At 42.2% G+C, this 21,498-nt stretch overlaps 1 protein-coding gene across 4 annotated transcripts in view; it reads left to right on the top strand.

Moving 5' to 3' along the window:
• Positions 1–210: 210 nt before the first annotated feature.
• MTAP (methylthioadenosine phosphorylase) overlaps positions 211–21,498 on the top strand; it is a gene marked incomplete at its 5' end in the record, with an annotated part of 33,704 nt that continues 12,416 nt past the window's right edge. For all 4 annotated transcript variants that reach the window (XM_084278195.1, XM_084278196.1, XM_084278194.1 and 1 more), the window contains 5 exons: positions 211–237; positions 2,235–2,321; positions 9,047–9,105; positions 11,536–11,703; positions 19,449–19,551. In XM_084278195.1, coding sequence (XP_084134321.1) covers positions 211–237; positions 2,235–2,321; positions 9,047–9,105; positions 11,536–11,703; positions 19,449–19,551 — 444 coding nt within the window. The remainder of the gene's footprint in view (positions 238–2,234; positions 2,322–9,046; positions 9,106–11,535; positions 11,704–19,448; positions 19,552–21,498) is intronic.

The raw sequence follows: 21,498 nt of genomic DNA, 5'->3' as shown, positions 1-21,498 counted from the left end.
ACCCTTATCCCAACCCACGGGCCTTTTAGTTTCTTGGTTTTGGGGTTGTTATTTGCCCCTTCCTTTTCCCTTCCCTTGCCTCTCACCCCCCACCTTTCGCCCTTCCCCTGCTCTTCTCCTTTAAGGAGCAGGCAGCTGCGTGGGTCTCGGCTCTCAGCCGGGGTAAAGCCACGACACGCCCCCTCCGCAGCTCCCGTCCTTCCTGCCGACATGGCCGCCGCCGGAGCGGCCGTGAAGGTAAGCGCGGCCTCGTGTCGTCATGGCTTGGGAGAGAAGCGGCAGCGGCGGCGCTCCCTACCGCCCTCAGCCCCTCCCTGCCCGTCGCCTCCCGCCTCTCCCGTGTCGGCTACCGGCGCGCAGCGCGACGGAGGGTGCGCCGGCCCCGCCGCTGCCGCCTCAGCACCGCTGAACACGCCAGCGAGAGCGCTGCTTGCTGTCCGCTTTTTTAGAAGCTCGGCACACCCCGGAGCTCCGCCGCGCTCTTCGCCCCGCCCACGGGCGGAAGGTGGAAGCACGGCAGTTCACGCGGTGACAGGCGGGAGCTGAGCTGTCATGGCGGTGGTGCGGAGGCGAGTGGCTCCATGCTGCCGCCCCAACTTGGGCCCTCTTCGCCGCGGGGCCTTGCACGGGCTGGCCGCACTGGCTTTTCCGTAGCCGCCCCGCAAGGGACGATTTAATTACTCTTTTTTTGTTGTTTGTTTTAATGCCAGTCAGAGATCTCTGCTCCCCAGGGCTTCCTTCCCAGCTGCCGTAGCGCCCAGCCCGCCGTAGCGTGTCACGTTTGTCAGTCAGAGGGACCGGGGTGGGTTTGTGACTGTTTCAAGGTGCACAGGTCCCGAAGCCGCAGCAGAAGCGAGCTGGGACCGAAGAGTCACCTGAGAGTTGTTTGTCCCGTGTGCTTAAAGAACGGCCACGAAAAGTGACAGTCTGTGCCAGGGATGAGCAGGCCAGCAAGGCCGAAACTCTGCACTTGTGTTCTGGCCAAAATACAAATTAGTTTGCTTAGCTGAAATAACTCAATGGTTGTGTAGGCATAAGTTATAAAGCGACTTTATTTTACAGAGACAGGTTTGTTCTTATGCTTCTTGCTGTTTACCTCCTAAGTGAAAGGTTTTTTTAATGTCATCTTTTTCCTCTTCTCATTATCCCCAAAAAGCAAGAGAGGAATACAGATGTGTTCATTGGTCGTTAGCTCTCATGAAGACCTATAACTGACTGACAGTGCTTACAACTTATCGCACTTGGTGCTTCTGTGTCTTGTGTTCCAACCTATTTGTGGAATTTCACTAAACTGTAGGTGAAAAAACGCATGCACTCAAGTGTGATCATTATTTGGATCAGAGAAATGCATTTGATCCTGTAGTTACTGCTGTGATAACTGTTTGTTAGTGTGATAAATGACTCGGTCCCAAAGAGGATTATAACCAGAATTAACAATTTATTAAATGAATAAAGACAAGCAAACAGCTCTGCGGTGCACAGACAGCCCCGGGTGCGCCGGGAGTCTCCGCTCCACCAAGATGCACGTTGTACAGTTCCAGTCCCTGGCTTGTATGTTCCAGGGATAGGCACATCTTTCTCCGCATGCCCTCTTCCTCCATCTGGTGGATGTTTTTGGCTAGCTTCACCACTCCGGCCACCCCCCCGGCAAGACACAACCATATACATGTTAAACTGCCCCTCCCAGGCCCATGGCCATGCGAGGGTATGTCATTATGCAGCCCCAACATTATTCCATATTAACACGGATCAGATGGACATATTCCACAGTTAAGTTTTGCTTTAGTTGTTCTTCATTCCAATGTTTGAGATGGACTAGACCGTAATAAAATACTTCACATAAAGAAGCAGCCTTTGTTATAATAAGCTTTACGGAGGTTTTTCTCACTCATTACAAGCATTCCCAACTAATGGCCTTCATTTTTTTATTGGGAATAAATGATGAATTGGTACCTCTTTGTGCATTTTTCATAGCTTTTTTAGTTTGGTATCTCTAAAGATGAGAACCATAGCGTAAGAAATTGGCATGTTAAATACCATTGTTTAAAATTGGTCATTTGAACTTTACTTTCTGGGAAACTGCTAGGCACATTATGTTTTGTTGATCCATAGTCTAACCCCATCTCAAGCAGAAAATACATTTTATAGCTGACCAGTTAGTTTTTTGCTGTTAAATGGAGTAATAATATTTTATTATAATCTCAAAAAGACTAATATGTACTTTTCATTGTAAGATTGGAATTATTGGTGGCACTGGCCTGGATGATCCTGATATCTTAGAAGGAAGAACAGAAAAGTATGTTGATACTCCTTATGGCAAGGTCTGTATAACCTATTTTTTATTCCTGAGACTTTCACTGGGTTTAATTATGTTTGTATGCTTCAAGATTTTTCAGTCTGTTAAATGAATGCATAAAGAAAGGGCTGTCATAGGAATATTTCCTTTTAATTGTCAATGTCTTAGTTTGTAAAAACTAAGCGTTACAAAGATGATGTGCAAAAGAGATTGTACCCTGTGTAGGTTGGATGAATTTACAAACTCAGTCCTGAACTTGTAGTCAAATTTGTGGTGTTGTGTGACTTGTAGTGTATGTCAGATCACTTCAGGAACCTTTGAATTGCAGAAAAATGTCCTTTGAGGCATATGGGCCACCCTGTAACCACTGAATTATGCTTTGCATACCAATGCTTTCCTTACCATCATGCTCATAAGCACATAATTTGAAACTGATCTGAAAATGAACCTCTGGAGCTGGTTTTGTGGCACAGGTGTTCTTGACTAACTTTCCTTCACAGTACTTCAGCCCTTAGCAAAAGAGAGTGGAGGCTAGAGGTGTTGCTCTGTACACATTGCTGAGTGTGTTGTGAAGGACAGTTCCAACCCCAGAGCTTTTACTGTAGGAACAGGCAATAAAAAAAAGAATGAGAAAGACTTTTATAGACAGGAAATCAAGGCGAAGAGAGGTTCTGGTTGGCAAAGGAAGCTCATAGAAGAACTGGATCTCAGATAACACTGTAATATCAACAGACCAGTGGCCTCTGGGTGCCACTGGAATTATATCTTATGAAATCTACCAGCGTAACCTGGTATGCATAAAATAAAACATCTGGCACGTGGTGGCAGAGAGCTGTTTTATGGGTAGAAGCTTGCCAGAAAGCTCAGCACTTGCGGTGTGTGATTGAAAATCTGAATCCATGCCTCTATTCGAAATAGTTTAAGGTGGGGAGGTGCAAAATTGCAAAGAGCACGTGGAGTTCACACACACACCATGCAGGAGGGGGATGAGATAAAGAGTAAGGGAGAAGGAAACAATCTGCTCGCAAAGGAAACATAGTGCTGTCCTTGTAGCAGATACTAACCAAAGCCTTTGTATCCTGGAAGGGTGAAACACTCCTCTCCCTCACCAGGGGTCTGTTCAGATCAAACTAAGGGTACAGTGGCAGCCCACCGTTTCGGGGGCTGTTCTATCACAACACTGGAATGCAACAGAATTTGAGAGGCCCAAATTCTGCAGTGTGGTAGGTGGCCTACGGCAGGGTGTAGTCTTGCTGAGAAGAGTAGGAGTGCCTACAGGATGTCTCCTGCACAAGCGAGTGGGTAAAGGTTCCTCAGACCTGCATGTTTGGTCGGAATGGAAGGCTTCTTAAATTTCATTTAGGAAGCAGTTTAGCTACTGTCTTCTCCCTGTTTTCTTCACAGAATGCAAAATGAATAAGGGAAAATAAATCTTGATTGCCTGTAGTGGTTTGTGCGAAACCTTGATCAGTGAACATTCTGTGTCTGAGCCTTGTGTCTTATGCATCTAGCATAGGCTCAACATAGAGAAAAAGCTTGTGAATATTCCATCTCTGTATAGAGGGGGAATGCTTATAACTGGGATGTCATAAAAATTTTAAGAGGTAATGGGTTTATTCTAAATAAACTGCTTAGAACTTTGTGATCTTTCAGTTGCAGAGAGAATTAGAGATGTGACATCAAGCCTATTTAGCAAAACTAGGAACATTGAAAATGGAAACCTGAATGCCAAAAGGAAAATTCAAGGCATAGTTTAAAAAGTGCATTTCCATTTCATTCTATCCTGTAAAAATGCAAAATACACAATTCTCTTTTCCTTAAATTTTGGAGTTTAATTCACAAGCTTTTTGGCAAAGACACAGCCAAAAGACTTAGAGCTGAAAACCTTTCTAGTGGTGATGTTCCTTTGACAATTCACAACAGCAAAATAGACATTTCTTTAATCATATATATATGTGCAAGGTTGGAAGGGACCATTAGAGGTCATCTAGACCAACCCCCCTGTAGTAAGCAGGGACATCTTCACTAGATCAGGTCACTCAGAGCCCCATCAAGCCTGACCTTGAATATCTCCAGAGATGGGGTCTCCACCATGTCTCAGGGCATACTGTTCCAGTGATCCACTACCCTCATATTGAAGATTTTTTTCCTAATATCCAACCTAAATCTACCCTTTTTAGTTTAAAACCATCACCCCTCATCCTACTGCTACATGCCTTTGTGAACAGTTCTTCCCCAGCTTTCTTATAGGCATCTTTCAGGTTCTGGAAGGCCACTATAAGGTCCTCCTGGAGCCTTCTCTTCTCCAAGCTAAACAAGCCCAACTCTCTCAGCCACTCCTCATAGGAGTGGTGCTCCAGCCCTTTGATCGTCTTCATGGCCCTCCTCTGGACATGCCCCAACAGGCCTATGTCCTCCTCATGTTGAGGGCTCCAAAGCTGAACACAACCAGGTGTGGTGAGGTCTCACCAGAGCGGAGTAGAGGGCCAGAATCACCTCTCTCTCTGCTGGCCACTCTTCTTGTGATGCAGCCCAGGATGCAGTTGGCCTTCGGGGCTGCAGATGCACTATGGTGGCTCATGTCCAGCTTCTCATCCATGAGTACTCCCAAGTCCTTTTCCTCAGGGCTCCTTGCAAGCACATCATCTCCTAACCTGTATGGATAACAGGGATTGTCCAGGCCCAGGTGCTGAACCCTGCACTTGGCTTTGTTGAACCTCATGAGGTTCACCTGGGCCCACTTCTCCAGCCTGTCCAGGTCCCTCTGGATGGCCTCCCATCCCTCTGGCACATTAACTTTTCACCACTCAACTTGGTGTCATCAGCAAAGTTGCTGAGGGTGCACTCAATTCCCCTGTCAGGATCAGTATTAAAGATACTAAACAGCACCAGGCCCAGCACAGACCCTGAGGAACTCTGCTTGTCACTGTCTTCCAGCGGGACTTGGAGCCACTGACCACCACCCTCTGGATGTGACCATCCAGCCAATTCCTTATGCACTGAACAGTCCACCTGTCAAATCCATCTCTCTCCAACTTAGAGAGAAGGATGTTGTGGGGGATCATGTCAAAGGCCTTGCAGAAATCCAGATAGATGACATCTGTAGCTCTGCCCTTGTCCACTGATGCAGTCACTGCATTGTGCAAAGCCACTGGATTGGTCAGGCAGGACGTGCCCCAGCTGAAGCCATGTTGGCTGGCTCAGATCACCTCCTGATCCTCCATGTGCCTCAGCACAGCTTCTAGGAGGGGCTGTTCCACCCCTTTTTCTTCAAGGGCCATTTCCCAGACGGTCCTAAGGATTAACTGCTTGAAGAACTGGAAGTTGGCTTTTCTGAAATTCAGGGTCCTGACTACACTTCTCATTTGATTCATACACCTTAGGACAGCAAACTGCACTAGTGCATGATAACTGCAGACCAGGCTGCCTCCAATCTTGACATCCCTGATGAGCTTCCTCACGCTGGTGATCATCAGGTCCAGTATCACTTCCCCTCAAGCAGGGCTGTCTATTTCCTGTCTCAGGAAGTTGTCCTCTTGGAGTCTCTTTGATTGCCTACAGCTTGCTATGCTACTTTTCCAACAGATGTCAGGGTGATTCTTTATTTAGAAGCAGAATAATAGTTTGTATTTTGTTTCATATAGAGTCCTTAAATTATTTTCTGCTTTGGCCTTCTCAAATTGTAAATATTTATCTCCATTATTCATGGAGATGTTTTTTCAGGTTAAATCTGGAAAAGTTTAAAAGAATCTACCATGAGAACTGCAGTTCTTTACATGGCATTGATCTTTTAAATTACATTATTAATACTAATGAAGATGCAGTGTATTTGTGGTGTTGTGGGGTTTTTTTTAAATTATGTTAATATTTCAGCCTTACTTTTACCCTTATGTAGTTCTACCATATTCATTGCATCAAAAATTTGGTATTCTGTGGAAAATACCATAAAACCTTTTGGCATTCCATCTCCAGCTATGGATAGTATTGGTCACTTACAGGATATGAAAATTGCTTGCCGTAGCAGTTAATCTTCATTATTGAATATTGAAGCTACCAATAAAACTTCGTTCAGAATGTGCTTCCAGTTAGACTGCTTTGCTTCCTGGATGACAGAACTTGGTTCTGAATCACCGTTCCCCAAATCAGCAAAATATCTTCCTGTTCTAGATGATTATTTTAGGAGCCACTCCCCACCTTTTTTTTTGTGGTCATCGGTATATCGGGCAAACAGAGCATCCGGGTGGGTGGGTCTCATTTCAAATGGGTTTTGTGTGCTTGCATCAGGAAAATCAGACCATGTGACATAACACTTAAGCTCTTCTGCTTCCCCAAAATGAGGTACATCATTTGGTTCCTAAGGTAGATCAAATGTAAAATGTAGGCATAGTGATCCTATAAGATACTTCTCCATTTGAAAATTTCCTTCGATTTTTATTCTAGTTCTTCATTTTTTTTTCTGTTGTAGCTTGCTTCTGAGGTGACACCAAGGAAAAAAGGCTTTCTGTAAACACCAGATGAAGAATAGTTTATGCATATTTATGTTGTGGACAGAGGGAATTTATTTCAGTTGTTTGTTACTGTCCTAATTTACTGTTCTTTGCTTTGTGTTTTGCAACATGGAGTAATACATATCTGACTTGGACTTTACAGAAAGGGAAAAGTAGTTAAAAATGTAGAGGAATTATTAATGTTTGAGAAGTTTTGATTTGGCTTTATATTAAGTTCTGTTTTTAAAATACTGTATTACATCTTTAAATTCAGATTGTCAAATTCAAAGTTTTTATTACTTTACCAGCATTTCAAAGGTCCTTACTACAACTGAGTTAACAGTAGAGAGGTAAATCACTGGAAAGAACTTGTCGGGAAGAGAGCAGAACTGAAGTATACATTCATTCTGTTACATGCTTAACACATCATTTGAAATTTCTGTATCTTTCATGTCCTTGTAATTTTACACTCTAATTTAACTTTATTTCTTCTTTTTAAAGATCCATGATGGGGTATCTGCAGAGTCTTTTCTTAAACTGCCAGGTCATCATTTAGCAGCACATTCTTTGTTCCAAATCTTAAATTTTCTCCTCACTGTTTTTAGCAAGAAATGTATTCATCTGGTCATTTTGAGAGGGGGCAAGGAGTTTCATCAAATGTGTGCTCTCTAAGCAAAAGAAAACAAACCCAAAAATCAAACCCGCAGATGGTAGCTATTGTGAGCCATCATTATTATGGAATGTTGCAACATCAAAACGCCCTTCACCCTGTGTGAAATGTAAAGAAGGTAGATAGATTAAACATTTAAATGCCAGTAGATAAATATTAAATGAGGACTTTTTAAAAGGAGGCAGAATATACTACAGTTCTAAAAATAAATTTTCTGAAACCTTCCCCCCACTAAAAAATAAAGTGGTAAATCTGTCTGGCAAATTTTAAACCCAAGTCAGTAAGTAAATTATGGTATTTTAAAGAGATTCCACATTAAAAATAGCCAAAAAGAGTTGTGCAATAGGGAGTAAAAAAACAATTATAATTTAAATAATGCAGGTAGTGTTAAAAAAGAAGTAAAACCATACCAAGTAGCAGGCAACAGCACAATTCTAGATGCAGATGTGTTGAGTCTTTCCAGATACTTCCAGACTCTGAACTTTAATTCCCAGGACATGGAAGGAGTTACTGTGCACTGTTGCTTCCAATTTATTTACCTTCTACACTGCAATAAAAAGAGCTAAATGCATGTGAGACTGAGTTGGGCAGGAGAAGCAGCACATCCAGCTGCACCACTGTTCAGCACGAACAATGTTTAGCATATAATTAAACATAGGCCTTATGTTTTCTAATAAAAATGGAAGCTAAAAGCATTGTGTGTTTCAGATCCCTGGTACACATAGCCAGGAGCAGAACTCAGCCCACAGTAGTTAATTTTTGTAGTGGTGGCTGATGCCTTGGGGGCTGCTCCCATGTGCGCAGTATCACCATCTCCAAGGCAGGGCACATGTCCTGGATGGCAAATCAGGCAGAATGCGAGTCCTCCTACAGCTGTGAGAGGAGGCCACATGCTGTCTCCTGGCCCATCAGCTGACCAAGTACAACACTGTTTCTGCTGCTGCATACCAGAACTTCTCTGTTGTATCACAGTACACTTTGCAATAGAAGGACTTTCAGCAGTGGGGAGGGAGTTTATCAGGAAGCTGGGTGGGTTGTGGGAGTCCCGAGCTCCTCCTTACTCCCATAGTGTGAGTAAGGGGCCCATGGTAGAAAGGAAACAGAGAAGGGAATGGAAGCGTTATGGAAAGGCACAAATTAAATATAACTTCTGTTGGGAGTAAGCTTTCAGTAGGGAATGGCACCTGTTTAGTAAAAAGCAACCAGCACTTACAGGAGAGAGGGAGACTTGCTAACCCATTTAAAGCCAAAGTGTGCATGCTTCTTTTTTCATGTTTGTATAGCACTGTGTGAAATAATGCTTTAAAGTATTTGAAAGTATTACTGTTTTAAACCCTAAAGTAAGGAGTTGTGATATTGTTAGAATGAACACAGAAAAATTATTGTAATCCTTCTAGTGTCAAATGTGTTTTTACTGTTCCAGACTGTTTTACTAATCTGCCATATCAAATGATATGGCTGAGCTGAAGGTGATGTGAGACTACAATGGTAACAAGTGTTTGTTTTCATAACTACCCTGCTTACTTTTAAGTACCACTTAAGGTTTCTAATGCAATTATCAGGCTGTAACATTGTTATTTCCTTGATTTGCAGCCATCAGATGCTCTGATACTGGGAAAGATAAAGAATGTGGACTGTGTGCTGTTGGCAAGGTAAACAAGCATTTTAAGGGATTTTATGTTATGTGTCTTACAGTTTTCTCAAAAGCAAGTGATCTGAGGTTTTGCTTTGACTTCATCTTGCTCTGTGTGGTGGCTAGCAAAATCCAGAAGTCTGGATTTTTTTCCTGAACAAATGTGATGCTTCAGAGACTGAGGGAACTAAAAATACTGTCTAGGCGAGGAATGAGAAATACAGTGAGGGTGCTGCCCTAGCAGGAATGGCAGCCTGCAAAGTTGCCTGCCTTGGTGGTAGGTAGATGGTGCCTGGTAGCCTCAGTAATCTGTCTGCTCCCTGTGTTTGCAAACTTCCTTTGTGAAACTGGGAAATTCCGTTTTCAGTTGGACTGTATGTCTGGTACCGCTGTAGACTCCTCCAAATAATTTCCTTTGATTAATGAGTTCTCTGGCTGTTATCTTTGTTGCTTAGGCGTTAGTATCCCATGTAGTTGTCCCTCCCTGGGACATTTTTATTCAGACATCTCTTACTATGCTCAGAAAAGACTCTGGAAGCAGGATCTGCAGAGGAGTCCGTGAGAATTTCATAGTAATGTAACCATGGATACCTAGGCCCAACATGCAACTAGATTAATCATAACAATGCTAACAGTTCTCAGCATCTGGAAAGTATGGGTTCTGACAACAGGGTCCATCAGCAGTCCTAGACAAGCTGAGGTGATGCATCAAGTCCAGGATCCATCCAGAGAGTCCTGGTAGGACCAGTAGGAGATAGGACCAGAGACAGAGATGGAGACAAAACTGCAGCATCTGTCCAAGGTACATCCAGAAAAGAGGTTTGGAAACAAACTGCAGCAAAGGCCTAAAGGCCACCTGGGAGACACGACTTGGGACACTTGTGGCATAGTTCTGGCAAGGGGTGAAAGCTGGCACCTGAGCTTGGAGATGAAACCATTTAGGCTCACTGTTTGGGTGGATGCCCAGGGTGAGGCTGACCAGGGCAATAATGACCTAGTGGTACACTAAGGACGAGTATTTTTTTGGTGTCAGTATTTTTCAGTTCAGCTGCTGACTGTCACCATCTCTGCAACTACACTTCTGACTTTGGTTTTACTTTTCTTGCCTTGCATGGAGTTTGTATTGTATTACACCTGGACAACATATTTCTCATTTTCTCAAATCACATGCTAAGCCAAGATCAGAGAATCATAGAATGGTTGGACAAGACCTTTAAAGGTCATCTAGTATAGCCTCCCTGCAAGTAAGCAGAGACATCTTCATGAGATCAGGTTGCTCAGAGCCCCAGCAAAGACCTCATAGCTGTGATGTATCAAAGTAGGCCTTGGGCTACCAATGGCTGAACAATTCAGCTGTGGTTACATCCTCACTGGGGTTTATGACCATTCACATACACCACCTGTGGGTTCACTTGTAGGGCTGAGGTACCTGCAACTCCCCTTTCTGTTTTGGGAAAAATTACAGAGTTGTTAATGAATGCCAGATTTGGCGGGGATGGGGATGGTCGGGGGGGCATGTATATTGTAAAGGAGGATTATGACAGCAATTGCAACATTACACAATAAATCTACACACCCAGTAGCTTATCAGGAATGCTAATGACAACATGGAACTCCTGCCTGACGGTGCTCAGTCATGTTGTGTGCAACTCCCAGCTCCCAAATGATCTAGTTCTTAAGATCTTTTGGTCTCTGTAAAGAATTAATTGCAAAATTCAGTTCCTCCTTTCCTCTTACATGATCAAAAATAATTTTCAAATGTCTTTAATTATTATGTGATGGACCTCGGCAGGGATGACTGAGATAAAAAGAAAGACTATGTATTTTGTTTCTTGGTGAGAAAAAAAAAATAAACCACAACAGTGTGAAGTCATTCTTCTGATTTATGAAAGCGGTCAGATAATCTCAAGTGCAAAGAGAAAAATGTGATGATCCCACTTTTTTCTTTAGGAAATTGGCAGATTAAAACAATGTGCTCTTTCTATTGTAAATTTCCTGTGATGTGCCACTCTTTTCTACGTGGGACAATACAAACCACATCTGAGCTGAAAAGTGGTAGAGATATATTTAAATCTTCCAAATTTGCTGTAGCATATGGAAGATTTTATTTGCTATACCTGGGTTTTCAGAGCCTATGGAACTCAGATATTCAAAGGAAAAGGGGGGGGTTTACCCTTGAAGCTGCTAAAGTATATTTTGATTGTATTTTCAAGATTCTTTTCATTATAGTCTTGAACTTAAAAATTTTGCATTTAAAGAGAAAACTACACTACTACGCCAATATTGACAGAACCTTAACACTGTTTGGAAAACAAGGTACACTGGAAGTATCCAAAATGGCAATTTCCAATATTCTTGGGGAAGTTACATTTTCTGGAATTCTTTATCTGGGAGAATGAAGGCAATTTCAGTCTGATATATTTTACTCTTGCAACACATATCTTTGCAGACATGGAAGACATCATACAATTATGCCATCAAATGTCAATTACCGTGCCAATATCTGGGCATTAAAAGAAGAGAATTGTTCACATGTTTTAGTGACTACTGCCTGTGGCTCCTTGCGAGAGGAAATACAACCTGGGGATCTTGTCATAATTGACCAGTTCATTGACAGGTGGGTAACATTTGGTTTTAATTATATCGTTTTAGCAAGAAACAAGGGGACAAGTGAAGTTAAACCATATAGTAACATATTCATGTTAAATTAAGTTCCTGTGGAATGAAGTGTTAGCCTCAGTGCTTATGGCAAAAAGTGAGATTCATACAAGAAGATGTGTAGGAGACAGGAATGGAATTACAAGAAGTTCAGCTGTGACAGACGTAAAAGAAATACTAGGCTTTGAAGAATGGCCCTGAATGAAACAAAGTGTAGCTCCTTGGGAAGAGTTTTCTGAAGAGATATCTTATTCTGAGATGTAAGGGAGGAACATAGGTAAGAGCACCGTCTGTTCTAAGTTTAAAGAAGAATCTGGAATGGCATGGAGAGCTTCAAGAAAACATAGTAGGAGCCAGGTAGGAACATACTGCAGTAATAATGAGGCTCTACGGAAAAGAGATCAAATGCAACAGTGGGAGAAGAGAGGAGGTTGTTTTAACACAAGGAGAGATGCCAATATATTTGATTTACCAAGAATCATAAGAAAGGACTTATTTTCCAGTCAGTTCTCCCCTTCTTGATAATCTCATGTTTGAGAAAATTCAAACAAATGGAGGGAAAAAGTTACATCTAAAAATCAGCCAACTACACCAAGTATTTCAGAAATATAGTTCTGCATTTTAACAGGTAAATTTATTATTAGTACTGATAGGTGTACTGTACCTGGAAGTCTTTTTAGTGTTTTTTTTAGTGTTTGGACTGGTTTATGCAGCCTGGTTGTGCTTTCGTGGGACAGCTGGCAATATTTCATTGCCAAGTGAGCCTGTGTACCTAGGCTGTTCTCTGCAGTGCAGCACTATTCAAGATTTTGACATACACTTATGTGTAGAACGGGTATGCTTTTTCTTGTGAGACAGACATTTTTCAGTGCAGTGTGTCTAAATGACTAAGTACCCCACAGGAGCCAGCTCCATATAAACTGCTTCCTGTGACAGTAGAGTTGATTTATGGGTGGAGAGCAGCTGTGCTGCTGACAATGGCCTTTTTTTTCTTTTTTTTTTCCAAGCTGATCATTTTGCTTATGCAGATTAAATCATAATAATTCTTATTCTGCCAGCACTACTTGGAAATGAGTAATGTTACTATTGATATTGATACAAGTAGGAAATATATTACACATACTTGGATTGTGGGTAAAGAGCCAGTTAGTTTGACAGCATTATCATCTAGCAGACTCCTCAGTAGGTGAGGAGATCCCAAGCTGCGAATTGCATGCATGGTAGGAAGTAGCCTCTGGCCCAGAAAGCTTGCAGTTTTAAACAAGAAACAGCTGGAATGACTGCAGGGTTATTATCTGCTACAGATGAGGGGTGGAAGTATGGAGAAACTAACCCTTGCAGAGGTCAGGCAGAAATATATTAAGAGTGCCAGGAAATTAAGCCAGATATGAAATCTGAGACCATCCTTCATCCAAAATGTCATTATCAAAATTAACAATTCATTGTGAAGCTAGCTAATCTCTTCCCAGTCTTAAGTTTCCAAGCATAATTTCCTCAGTATGCATAATAATTTCTGAGCTGGAAAGAAAATAATCAGCTTGGTTAAGTTAGGCATTTAAAATGTGTCATTGTCAAGAAGAAGGAAAAAAACCCCTGTGTATAGAACAAATTGGTATATTTGTCTGATGTGAAGACGAGTGAAAGGACCAGCAAGGAAGGCAAAGAGTATCTTGGGCTGCATTAAGAATGTGTTACCATCAGGTCAAGGGAGGTGTTTTTTCTTCCCTTCCATTCAGCACTGGTGAGGGCACCAGTGCAAAACTGTGTCCAGTGCTGGGCTCCACTGTACAGGCGGAGTGTGAACATACTGGAGAGAGTCCAGCAAAGGCCACAAGGATAGGGAGGGACTGGAGCATCTCCCCTGTGAGAGAGGCTGAGAGAGCGGTGGCTGTTCAGCCTGGGGAAGAGAGGGCTCAGAGGGGATCTCATCAATGTCTATACATGCCAGAAGGGAGGGTCTAAAGAACACCATGCCAGGCTCCTTCCAGTGTTGCCCAGTGACAAGAGCAGAGGCAGTGGGCACAAACTGAAGCACAGGAGGTTTCCTGAACACCAGGAAACGCTTCTTCCCTGTGAAGGTGACCACACACTGTCACAGGTTGCCCAGAGTTGTGGTGGAGTCTCCATCCCTGGAGATACTCAAAACCTATCTGGACACGGTCCTGGAAAAACAGTTGTAGGTGACCCTGATTGAGCAAGGAGGTTGGACTAGATGATCTCCAGAGGTCTCTTCCAACCTCAGCCATTCAGAGATTCTGTGATCTTTGTCTTCATTTGGAGTTTATTCAGGTGGTCACCAGTAATAATGGTGTAACCCATATATGAGCAGCGTTTCATTTGGGGAAATAAGTTTTCCATTCAATCCAGAAGAGTGGGAACTTGTGCGGTCTTGTGTTACGGCTTCGGGAAGGCTTCTCAGAAAAGCACATGAGAATGTTTCAGTGTCTAAACCCATATGTATATGAATTTAAAAATAATTACTACCTTGCTCTTTAATTCAGAATTCAGACAAGTCATAATGGTCGGTTTCATTTGACAATTTGATTTCTGTGCTGAGTTTTTTCCCTGATAGTCTTTGCCAGTGGGTGTTAGACTGATGGTTCTTTAGAGGTAGGGTCTGTATTTTTAAATAACAGGGGTGTATCATCTGTAAGAGTGATTGCCTTATATATCACAAATTACTGGCAAAATAGTGCTGCTAATAGGAAGGTATTTTCATGTGATAGAATAATTGTCCAACAAAGTCTGAAAAGATGCAGTTTTTCTGAAACACTTCCAATGAAAGATCAGGGTCCTGCAAACTATGCCAGCAGTCTTTGAAATAAGGTACTGGTTAAAGCTGTAGCAACAGTCAGTTCTTTTTCTTGAAAGGTACTCTGGCTTCTATAGAGTGATTCAGCCATGCCAGGCACTACGTAGGGAAGAGGCTTGGGCCTATGTAGGAAGGATTTACTCAAGCCATCATTAAAATCTGAGTACCTTCTGGTACCTAGGCTCTAGTTCCCAATAGAGGAGTATGTCATTATTCCCTTTTCAAGTATAAAGCAAGAAAAAGCAGTAGTGAGTGGGAGAAGAGCTAGAATTGAGCAGGAATCTGTAGGCAGCAGTTGTAATTTACCTCCCTTGGGCTGCACGCTGTGGCGTTAATGACAGGATCTCACTGCACGGAGTTGTGCGGAACTTAGTTTAGCACGTAGGTTTTACTTACAGTGGGGACTTACAGCTCAGTCTCTCTTTGGAGAGCTTAATTCTGCGGACTGTAAGCACACCTAGTAATTGTTTTATTTCATGTATAGAGTCTCTGCTTTCTTCACACCTACCTGTTAGTACCTCTATTTAAACAATAAAGCATATTTTGTTAAATAGGTACCACAATATTTACATATCTCCCTATTCCCAAATTCAAAAGAAACTACCAGACCTGTTACAGGCTACAACAGTTGTTCTCTTTGAAAAAAAAAAAAAAAAGTGCCTAGAAGAAATCTGGAAGTTGTCCTAGGGGTTTTTTTTATGGTTTTGGCTCCTCTTTATTACAGTGCTGTTAGTCAGCTGGCTAGATCCTTTTAATACTTTCTGTTTGTTTTACTGCTCATGTTTGCTAGGAGAATAAAAGTAAGACTGTACTTAATTGGATGACCCAGCTCAGGCAGGAAGATGCAGAAAATAGCTTCAGAAAAGAAATCTTGTAACAGCTGCCAACTTTATTGTTTGAATTCTTTGTGTCACATACACCGCAGTATTGTTGCACTCTAAAATTTTGCATGGGAGAATTTTCTTTCAGTGTGACTGAAGAGGAAGAGCATGCTGAGACTGCCAGATGCCAGTATTAATTTCCATTTTTTCTTTAATTACTAATAGGTTATTGATTATTCAGTACTACTGTAAGAACAGGGGAGGTGATAATGCAAGCAGTAGAGGACTTCTTGACTGGTTCATTCACTTGTTTGAGTTGGATTTTGCTTACTAGCATCAGTCTTATCAGCATTGCCAGAAAATCTTCTGTTACTGTGATAAAATGAAAATGGAGGAACAAAAAACATGTTAATTTCTGGGTTTGCGTGGCAAGCTTTTGTGGGGCAGAAGGGGATGGCTGTAGGGTGGCTTCTGCAAGAAGCTACTAGAAGCTTTTCCTAGGCCTGGCAGAATAAACACCAGCTGGGTTCAAGGATGGGCCCTCCACTGACCAACGTCAAGCCAACCGGTGATGGTCACAGCACCTCTGTGATACCATATTTAAGAGGGAAAAAACACAAGCAGCCACTTTTTGCCACCAGGGAAAGGAGTGAAAAGATGTAAGAAATTCTGCAGACACCAAGGTCAGTGAAGATGGGGGGAGCGGGTGCTCCTGGCACTGGAGAGAAAGATTCCCCTGCAGCCCCTGGAGAAGATCATGGTACAGCACATTGACCCCCTGCAGCCCATGGAAGATGATGGGGAGTATAAATTTCCACCTCCAGCCTGTGGAGGACCCCATGGTGGAGCAGGTGGAGAGACATGAAGGATGCTGTGACTGGGTGAGAAGCCCATGCTGGACCTGCAGCCCATGGAGAGAAGGGCCCATGCTGGAGCAGGTTTGCTGGGGGGACTTGTGACTCTGTGGGGAAGCACGCAGGAGCAGTCTGTTCCTGAAGGATTGCACCCCATGGAAACCATGCTGGGGCAACTGGTGAAGAACTGAAACCCTGTGGAAAAGAACTCATGTTGGAGAAATTTGTGGAGGACTGTCTCACATGGGTGGGGCCCCATGTTGGAGCAGGGGAAGAGTGTGAGGACCATCAGAGACAACTCATGATGAAGTGACCAAAACCCCCATTCCCCGTCTGCCCCTGTGCTGCTTGTAGGAGGGGGAGGAGGGAGAGAAATCACTAATAAATTTGAGACCAGGAAAAAGGGAGAGGTGAGGGTAGGTGTTTTAAGATTTGGTTTTACTTCCCATTATCTTACTCTGCTTTAATTGGGTACTTGGGCAGGGCGGGGGGGGGGAATAAATTAGATACATGTTTTATTCCATGTTGAGTCTGTTTTGCCTGTAATGCTGATTACAGGATGATCTCTCTCTGTCCTTATCCTGACTCCTAAGACTCTCAATATATATATGTTTTCTCCCCTGTCCAACTGAAAAGGGGAGTGATAGAGCAACCTTGGTGGGCATCTGGCCTCCAGCCAGTGTTAAACTGCCACAGTGGCTATCTAAAAGTGTGGGTATTGCTGCAGGGTGGGGAATACAAACTCTGTGGACACCTTCAAAATTGCAATACATGCAGCTTTGAATTTGAAAAAGCAGTGATGGCAAGGCAGGCACGGCAAAACTGTGCAACAGTGCAAGGATTTGCTTGTGTTATGAGTACCACTGTCTCCTTGAGCTTGATACACAAACATCATGCATAAAAACATTCATTCCTCTTTCCTTTAGAAATAATTTTCTTTTCTCCTGTACCACCATCCCACTTGGCACAGAGGCTGCATGAGGGGTTCTCCACAGAGCCCCACAGAAGTTAAATGGTCAGCAGGAGCTATGAAGCCCGCCCACCCCTTACCTACTTTCTTGTAGTTATCTGTCCATTGCTTTCAGCTGCTGCTTCTGAACGCACCCACTGGGGCATCCTATATTTTCCCTTTTTGTTATGCTTGCTCCTTCTGGATTGTGTGCTTCTACTACAAGTAGTGTGGCTAGATTCTAGGCAGGCACTTGGTGGCTTCTTCCTGTTAATGTAAACAACCAGACAATTGTGTAACATTCAGGCCTGCTATGTTGTTAAGCAGCCTCTCTGATGGGGAACATGCAGACTTCTCCACATGCAAAACTTTGAGATCTAAAGAGCAGATTGAAGAGTGGCTGTTGAGTTCCTTATTTCTTGTTCCCTGCTGGCTTGATAAGGAGTTCCTCAGGGTACGTGGGGAAGGTCTTACCTCCTGTAATGAGAGTTTTTCTCTCTGGTTCTCAGTCTCTGTGACAGTAAGGAAACCATCTATGATTCTGTAACTTCCATGCTCTTTGCAAGGGATATAGAGGAATCGTATTGCAGTGGTGAAAATCCTGTGCTGCTGCCCTGTACCTTGCATGCAGATGAGTTGGACAGATCAGGATGGCCAACGCCTGACAAGAGTAGCAAGGCTACAGAAAGGAGGAGAGGCTAAAAAGCATTCCTCTATGCCAGCCGTTACTTCATAGATAGCAAGAATCAGAAATCTGTGCAGATCTGTGCCTGTTCTCACCCTAAACCCAGCAATTTACAGACCAGCAGCTGGCCCTGTATGAAATAGCTGTGGCCTTTGTAGAGTTGCAGCCTTCCACGCAGAAGATAAAATGGGTGCAGACACACACGTGGTCCGTTGCCCAGAGTCTTCGGTCTTGCTGTTGCTGCTTGCGCCCATGCTGTTTGTATGTGTGGTGCTCCATGTAGTGGGGTTTCTGTGATCCTGTGATTAGACCGTGTAGTGATGTGGTCGTTCTCTCCAGAGAACGTAGCGTATCTGAGAGATTAATATACATGCGTGATCTTGCCTCAGGACTTTCCTGAGTGAAAGGACCTAACCAACAATATCTGAAATACTGTAATGCAGGAAATGGATTATGACTTTTCCCATTTCCGCCAATTCTAAATTATTTCATTAGCAGATACTGAAAAAAGTGTGTTAAATCAGATACATTCTATTTACAGCTATTCAGTATCCCATAAAGGAAAAATTAATACCAGTGTTTCCAACCAATTTTAACAGCTGTATCCCATTTTGCATATGTTTTTAATTCACTGATCTCTTTTCCCATTTTACAATCGCATCCTTAAGGCTACCTGATTGGTTCTACTTTTTTTTTTCCCCCTTCCAAATCTGTTCTAACATGTAACGTATTTAAAACCTTTTTTTAAATACTTGCTGGTGACTTGGGTAGGCAACTGTTGTGAATAGTATTACCAGCAGAAATTTTGTGTTTCAACTGTGGCTTGCCTTAGGCTGTTGCCTTACTTTTCTCCTGTGAAGTACGGTATGTGACACACAGGGGAGAAGTAATGAATGTTTCATTTAATTTTGTTCCAGAGGGTTTTCACCATCCAGTTGGCTGAATTAACTTGAGGCAGTGCATTTGAAGGTAAAGTGACAGCAGGTGTATCAGTTGTCAGAATTACATGCTGGATGGTCATTTCTGCAGCACACTTGACCACTTCCATGCAAGGAAACATTTTCTCTATTGAAAGAAGGGAGAAAAAAGATTATTCTGTTTGCAAGCTGCCAATGTGTGTAATCTTTCTGAGAATATGAAGACATCCTGTTCTAGTTAAACTCTGACCTCTCTTGCTCAGGAAACTTTTTCTGTAAATTCCCATCCTTTCAATGTAGAATGCAATGATATGAACAAGCTTTATTTTGACTACCTCTGTGGTTAACTCAGACTCGATTCTTTCCCTTCCTGAAACATACTGTCTTTTTTTTTTTTTCCTTTCCAGAGATTCTTTCCCGATTATTAAATTTAGCTGATTACTTTTTTCTCCAAATAATTGGCAGTCCATACCAGAGTAACAGTGCTATAGTCTTGAACTCATTCCTGAAAGGTTTATTCACTGGCAAACCACATACCTATTAATATCATGCTGATACTTTTGTTCCCTCCCAAGGATGTTGTATTTTTTGATTTCTGTAAATTTCTTACTTGCTGTTCTATTTTCTCCCTGTTCTTCTTTCTGAACATGTTTTTTGCTTTTCTAGGACAACTAAAAGACATTGTACTTTATACGATGGGCAGCATTCCAGCCTTCCAGGAGTATGTCATATTCCAATGGCAGAGCCGTTCTGCACCAAAACCAGAGAGGTTAGTGAATTTTGTAATACTATTTAGAAATTCTATTTTTATACTTACTCATGATACAGTAGTCTAATAATGCATTCTTACAATACAGAGGCAATCTGATGGCACTTACACATGATGTAGTAGTCTAATTATGAACACTTGCAATGTAAAGCCAACCTGCATCTCTTTACTCCTGTTTCTCAGATATGCCACAGTATTAAGGAAAAATATAATAGTTAGGAAATACAACATGGGAATTAAAAGATCTTGTGTCTGTAGGAGCTGTCTTCCTAAGGGAGGTATGCAGAAGATGTCAGTTGGCAACCTAGATTTCCCTGGCTTCTTAGTAACAGGATAAAATATCTTTGTAAATCAAGTAACAACCCAAGAGAGCAACAAAGTGGATAAAGCAGGAAGGTAGAATTGGGAATCAGTTCTCTTTTTTTTCTGAATAAAACTGCACCTATGGTAGAGACACTCTACATACTTAATATGAAGATTTTATTAAATAGTACATTAGCATTCACAGAAACTACAATTTTGCATTTGTGCTTTTGTGCATTGCAGCAGTGCCTGCTGGTGGAAAGTCAACACTTAAAGAATGTTAAATGTAGAAATAAGACAAAGTACAGTAGCCTTTTATACTTAACTGTTGCTCTTAGATTTGTCTCTAAGATTTTCAGGCTTCAGAAACACTTAGGTTAATCAGTGTGCAACACTGTTCTGTTTTTCAAACCTTTATAAGCTATCTGTGATTAAATGTGCCACTTTAGCATATTCTGAGACATAAGGAACAGGGAAGGTGAAGATTGAAACTGCTTATTTTGTGCTGTTGTGGAATGCTCTGATCAGAAGCTGCAAGGAGGTACGTTCTTCAGGGGCACAGGAATGTGTGTGGAATCAGTCATATCCATCTAAGAGGCTTTCTGTCTGTGCAGTCAGTTACTACACTGAGCAGGACAAACCTGAACTGTAAAGCAGGTGGCCCAATCTGTACACAAAGTGTGTACAAATGTTTGTACTACTGAGCTGTTCTACACTTGTCACCACTTCACTTCAGTGTCATCACAGGCTATTTTTGTTAGCTGGCCATACAGTGTCCACCAGCAGGTCCACAGCACAGTTAGAGCAGCGCTTCAGTGCTCTGGGAGTCAAGGTGTTTTGCCATGAAGTAAAGACATTTAAATCTCATGAGGAGACAAAACAGTGCATGTTACACATCTGCATGCTTTTGCCTTTCTTCCACTGAGCAGCAAGTTATGCAAAATACTTTGCATTTTCCATGCAGTGAGAGCCTAGCCACTTGCGCTTACCAAAGACATATTGGCATACAGTTCCTACTAGCTTTGAGTATGATGTCATGTCATGACAGATGCAAGGAGTTTGTTGAGAGCTAAGTGTGTGCTTTCTGAAATGGATTAAAACCAAATTTATATCTGAAGTTGCCAGCCGTACTTCAGACTGTGTCTCGTTCTATTTTTTTACATAAGGTAAGTAGATAGATATAAAAGCCATTTCCTGAGGTTGCAAGAACTGTACAGCAAGGTTCGTTTTCATTCAGTTATTAATTAGCTAGAGACAGTGTTCTTTGACTTATTACATTTTTTGAAAAGCCAGTGGAGAAGTGCTCTTTTTCAAACAGAGAAAAAACATTTAGGTACTTCCCAGTCTCACATGTGATCATTATCTCATTAGCCTGTGCATTCTAATCAGCCTAACAGATGTTTTAAATAACATGTGGGTTTGAACTTTTGGTGAGGCTGAAAAGTGATGCTTTCACATCATTTCAAAATACCAGATATGTGACTTTTTTCCTGGAACTATCCCTGAAAATTGTTGAATTGTTTGGACCATTTCAGACCTGTGTATCCTAATTCAAATTAATTCTGTAGATAAATGCAATAGTAATAAAGCCAAAACTATTAATGGAATAGATGATTTAAGGAATTTTGCATTAACACATCTGAA

This window comes from Gallinula chloropus, assembly GCF_964237585.1.
Source record: "Gallinula chloropus genome assembly, chromosome: Z".
In the NCBI taxonomy this organism is placed as follows: Eukaryota; Metazoa; Chordata; class Aves; order Gruiformes; family Rallidae; genus Gallinula; species Gallinula chloropus.
This window is presented reverse-complemented; position numbering and strand designations above follow the sequence as displayed.